Source organism: Triticum dicoccoides, chromosome 5B, assembly GCF_002162155.2.
Source record: "Triticum dicoccoides isolate Atlit2015 ecotype Zavitan chromosome 5B, WEW_v2.0, whole genome shotgun sequence".
NCBI lineage: Eukaryota > Viridiplantae > Streptophyta > Magnoliopsida > Poales > Poaceae > Triticum > Triticum dicoccoides.
This window is the reverse complement of record NC_041389.1, coordinates 547372209-547376525: the sequence shown is the minus strand read 5'-3', so window position 1 is coordinate 547376525 and position 4317 is coordinate 547372209. Positions and strand designations below refer to the sequence as shown.

The window sequence follows — 4317 nt, the reverse complement described above, 5'->3', positions numbered from 1 at the left end:
GAATTTTGGTAGGACGTGTCTCCTGCCATTTTTCATGTAAGTAAAGTAGTGAACCCAAATCCTATTGCAAGAACGGCAGAAAAGAACACGGCTATAGGTAAAAAAATAACACCACTAATCACTTGTGCTTAATGTAAAATTACTTGCATCAAATTGTTTTTTTCTTCGGGCCGAAAACAGGAATGACACATGCCTAGATCCAGACGTAATTTACTTCCATCCTGCATGACCATTTTCTCGGGACAGCTTTTTTTTTACATTGCTTGATACAGCAAAAGGGAAATTAGTATTTCATCGTCCCTGTATCTCGGTAAGAGTAAAGCTGTTCATAGAGTGCTGAATATCATCTCTTATGCGCTCCATTTCAGTGTTGCGCCGTGCAAAGCCGGGTGGGTGGTTTGGGGTCGAAAGTGTGGTGCTTCTATTCTCTAGGACAAACACAACAGATGACATCAATGGCCTGTCATCTGGATTCTCCTGGACACACAAGAGTGCTACATGGATGCAAAGCGAAACTTCATCAGGTGAACAAGTATCCATGATAGATGAGTCTGACAATGCCTCTGCCTTCCCTTCCTTCCACATATTCCATGACTGAAAGAATCAAGAATATCACATTATTTATTAGCTTGTTTGTGAATCTAAAAAAAATGTTTCGGAAACTTGAAGTACTTCAAACAATGAAACTTCAGAAAAGTCGTGTATATACTCACATAGACTATGAGGTTAGGGAACCCCATGGTTTGACTATTGGAGCTTCTCCTTATACCCGTTACAACCTCTAGCAGTAACACGCCGAAGCTATAGACATCAGACTTGGCAGAGAAGATGCCTTCCATTGCATACTCAGGAGCCATGTAGCCACTGTTTAATCATTCAGTTACAAGAGTGACGAAAAGTAAGCTAAAATTTATTCGAATGTTAATAGAAACTCCCTAAGGGATACTCACTATGTTCCGACAACACGTTGGGTATTTGCATTTTGCTGGTTATCCCCAAAGATCCTTGCCATACCAAAATCCGCTATCTTGGGTTTCATTTCTGCATCTAGTAAAACATTTGCAGCTTTGAGATCTCTATGGATTACAGTCATTCTTGAATCTTGATGGAGGTAAAGTAATCCCCTTGCGGCCCCTTTGATTATACTAAACCGTGTTTCCCAATCCAACAACATTCTCCTTGAATCATCTGTAAATAGAAGGAAATGTAAGTAAAAGTATCTAACAGGTTGTTTTAGGGAATTATGGTTTGTTGCTAGAATACGTTATGTACCAAAAAGGATGGCGTCTAAGCTCCCATTGGGTAGATACTCATAAATCAGCAACTTTTCGGCCTGCTCGCCACAATATCCAAGAAGTCGAACCAAGTTTCTATGTTGTAGCCTAGCAATCAGAATTACTTCATTCCTGAATTCTTCTGTTCCTTGTTGAGAATCCATACTTAGCCTTTTTACAGCAGTTTCCTTACCACCTAAGAATCCCTATATTTTTTTAATGGCAAAGCAGTTTCTCATATGAAGAGCTCAAGTTTAATGGTTTTAATATAAATCATAGGAAACTAGTGAATGAGTTACCTTATAAACTTTGCCAAAGCCTCCCTGTCCAATCATACATTTTTCGGAGAAACTGTCTGTTGCTTGGGCTATTTCCTCAAGTCTCACAAATGCTAATTCATGATCATGGGGAGGGTTTCCATCCTCAAGTTCACAAGAGGTACCCATACCATAAAATGTTATCATCTTGTCTTTTCTCAGTTTTGTGTTCTTGCCTGCTCCAAAAAACTATGATCATTTCTTCTGTAATGACTATATCACAAACGTAAAAACATGAAATTATTTGGCTCTGAATTTGACTTTCATGTGTTACCCCCTTATAAGTCACAAAACCTATAATTGGCTGTTTAGAAAGAATGGAAACAACAAATTTGATGATATGGATGAAGATTTGACATAGTGGCAAAATGAGATTCACATGTTAGGAAAACCATTGTCTCCTCCCTTGCCTACCCGTCGTGCACACATATAGACATATCCCACCGAATCATGACCAACCATCACTAGGATTTTCCAGACCTCGTCGACGTCGAGCATATGTAGAGTGTGGTCATTGCCCATGCATGGGAATGAGTAGAAACAAGATTTATTCTAGTTTTCCTAATTTAGGGTACGTAATATAAGACGAACCCCAACCTTAGGTAGTCAGATGGACTACTCTCTCACAGAAGGAAAATACTAGGCGTACCTTTGAATTTTAACCACGCCACGAAAATGCCTATGAGTAGAAGAACGACACTAGTCCCTAAAATTGGCACTACTGCCGAATTGCTCCCTACATACATACATACATACATATATCATAAAAAAGGAGAATGAATGATGGAATTACGACGTTAGTGAAAACAAATTAAATCAGTAGAAATGAGGGGACATTTGGTACCACCTGGTCCATGTGTTGGCGAGCCTTCAGCTCCAACGCGGAGATAGAGTGTGTTTCCACCAGGTACTTCACCTGTCTTCCCACCGTCAACCAACTCCCCGACCCACACCAAGCACCTCGTCATGTCTCCTCCTGACCTACCGCTGCCCAAGTTGGCGAACGCGTACGCCACACAGGAGCAATTACGGCGGCACTCCGCCTCACACTCCTCCAATGTGCTCTTGTTCCCGCCGACAAATGTGAACCTGTCCGGCGACTTCATCAATGGCAGGGGCAAGAAGCCGCCACCGCACCCGCTTAATGGCACCATTCGTCGGCACCCCTTCGAGAACCTGCCACCGTCCCACTCCTCCTTGCTCGTCGGCTGGAAGCCGTCGAGGCACTTACACGTCGGTACGGGCACCGCCGTAGCGTCGCAGTACCCATACGAGCCACAGTAGCCGTAGCGGGTGCAGTCGGTGGGTGGCCACTTGGCGAGGACAGTCCACTTCAACAACCTGCTGCTCCAACTCTCGAGTTGGTACTCGCCGGAGTAGGTCAGTACATACCTGGTACGTGCAGCACCGTCGGAGAGGCTGTAGGTCACGTAGATCTCCTCGTCGGTATTGACGACAGCCATGTAGACGACGATGGCGCTAGCGTTCGGATCCGCCTGCTGGTACTTGTGTTTGCTCTTCACCCTGAACCCTGTCCATGGGATGTTGCGGTACACAGGTCGTGCCCCATCCCAGATGAATATCTGGAGGAACGTAGCCGGGTCACCGCCGTAGGAGAAACGCCCTGGCGAGGGGTCGCCGGGGCCCTTCCAGGACATCAGGCGATCCCCGGTTCGCGTTCTGTATCTGAGCCCGATCTTCATGCCGGGGAGGAACGTGTCAGTTGGGTGGTCGAAGCTCTGCCACAATATGGTGCCATTTAGTGAGCGGAGGACAAGGTTTCCGGTGTTCAACAGCACCGCCGTCGAGGGAGATGAGCCTGCGGCAGTGGCGACGCTGGTCGTCGTCCAGATGACACGGCCAGTGCCATTGCCATTGGACAGAACAAGACTTGAGGTATTGGTGAGGGAGAGGTTCGGCAGAGAGAAAGTATTGTTGATGACCGGGGTTTCACGGTTCGCGACCCACACCGTGGTTAGCTCGGAGATGCCGTTGTACCATATGCCGAGATACAAGCTGGCTGGCGTAGAATTGGACGTGGTGAAGAATCCCAAGGCGAAGTCACCACCGTCGGAGACGATGGTGGTCCCAGGACGGAGCGGCTTGCCCAGGACAAGCCGGTCGTCGGACGCACACAGCGGGAGGAAGACGAGGATCAGAATCGTGGTGTAGCAGATGAGAGCTGCCAAATCCATTGACCTGTCCTGCCAAAAGAGTTGCAGTACAGGAGCTGCACTTGTACTTGGAGATTGATGTTAACATGCTCTTACTTAAAGTGCTAATTAGTAGTACTACGTGCCTCCAGAAGCAGCAATTGGTACCAAAGTGTTTGATGGTTTCTTTACGAATTGGCCGCACTGGCCATTCGCATAGTCGTGGAATCGAGTACATGGTCAGAAGATTTTAATAAAGCAAGGACTTTGCAAATATATAAGGCTGGTTTCGAAGTTAATGATTTATATTTTCGTCCCAAAAGTAAACCATTTTAATATGGAAGAACAGGACATGCTATGCTGTCCTTCAATCATCCGTTTACCACCTCCTCATTGTTGGTAGGATTGAGCTGTTTCGTTTCGGAGTTGAAGTTTTTTGTATTATCATTTTAAAAGCAAACCATTTTCATTGCAAGAAAAGGAACATGCATTGCTTACTGTTCTTCAATCATCCGTTAACCTCCTCATTTTTGGTTGGATTGATTTGTCAGAGACCCAGTTTCTGTCTAGGGT

The 4317-nt window shown here is 45.4% G+C and overlaps 1 protein-coding gene across 1 annotated transcript; it reads right to left on the bottom strand.

Annotated features, from left to right (window-relative positions):
• Window positions 1-291: 291 nt before the first annotated feature.
• Window positions 292-3786, bottom strand: LOC119306088 (G-type lectin S-receptor-like serine/threonine-protein kinase At4g27290). The gene is made up of 7 exons (XM_037582422.1): window positions 2400-3786; window positions 2241-2309; window positions 1574-1767; window positions 1273-1480; window positions 951-1188; window positions 714-864; window positions 292-594 (listed from the first exon to the last, which is right to left on the bottom strand). Exons 1-7 carry the CDS (start codon window positions 3784-3786, stop codon window positions 292-294), a joined length of 2550 nt encoding a protein of 849 aa, XP_037438319.1.
• Between the last annotated feature and the right edge of the window lie 531 nt (window positions 3787-4317).

Excerpts from the sequence above, each read along its gene's own strand:
- LOC119306088 (XM_037582422.1), bottom strand. The coding sequence starts at position 3,786 with ATGGATTTGGCAGCTCTCATCTGCTACACCACGATTCTGATCCTCGTC. Across the intron at positions 1,481-1,573 it reads GCTTTGGCAAAGTTTATAAG|GGATTCTTAGGTGGTAAGGA; the intron begins GTAACTCATTCA and ends AAAAAAATATAG. Across the intron at positions 595-713 it reads TCCCTAACCTCATAGTCTAT|TCATGGAATATGTGGAAGGA; the intron begins GTGAGTATATAC and ends TGATTCTTTCAG.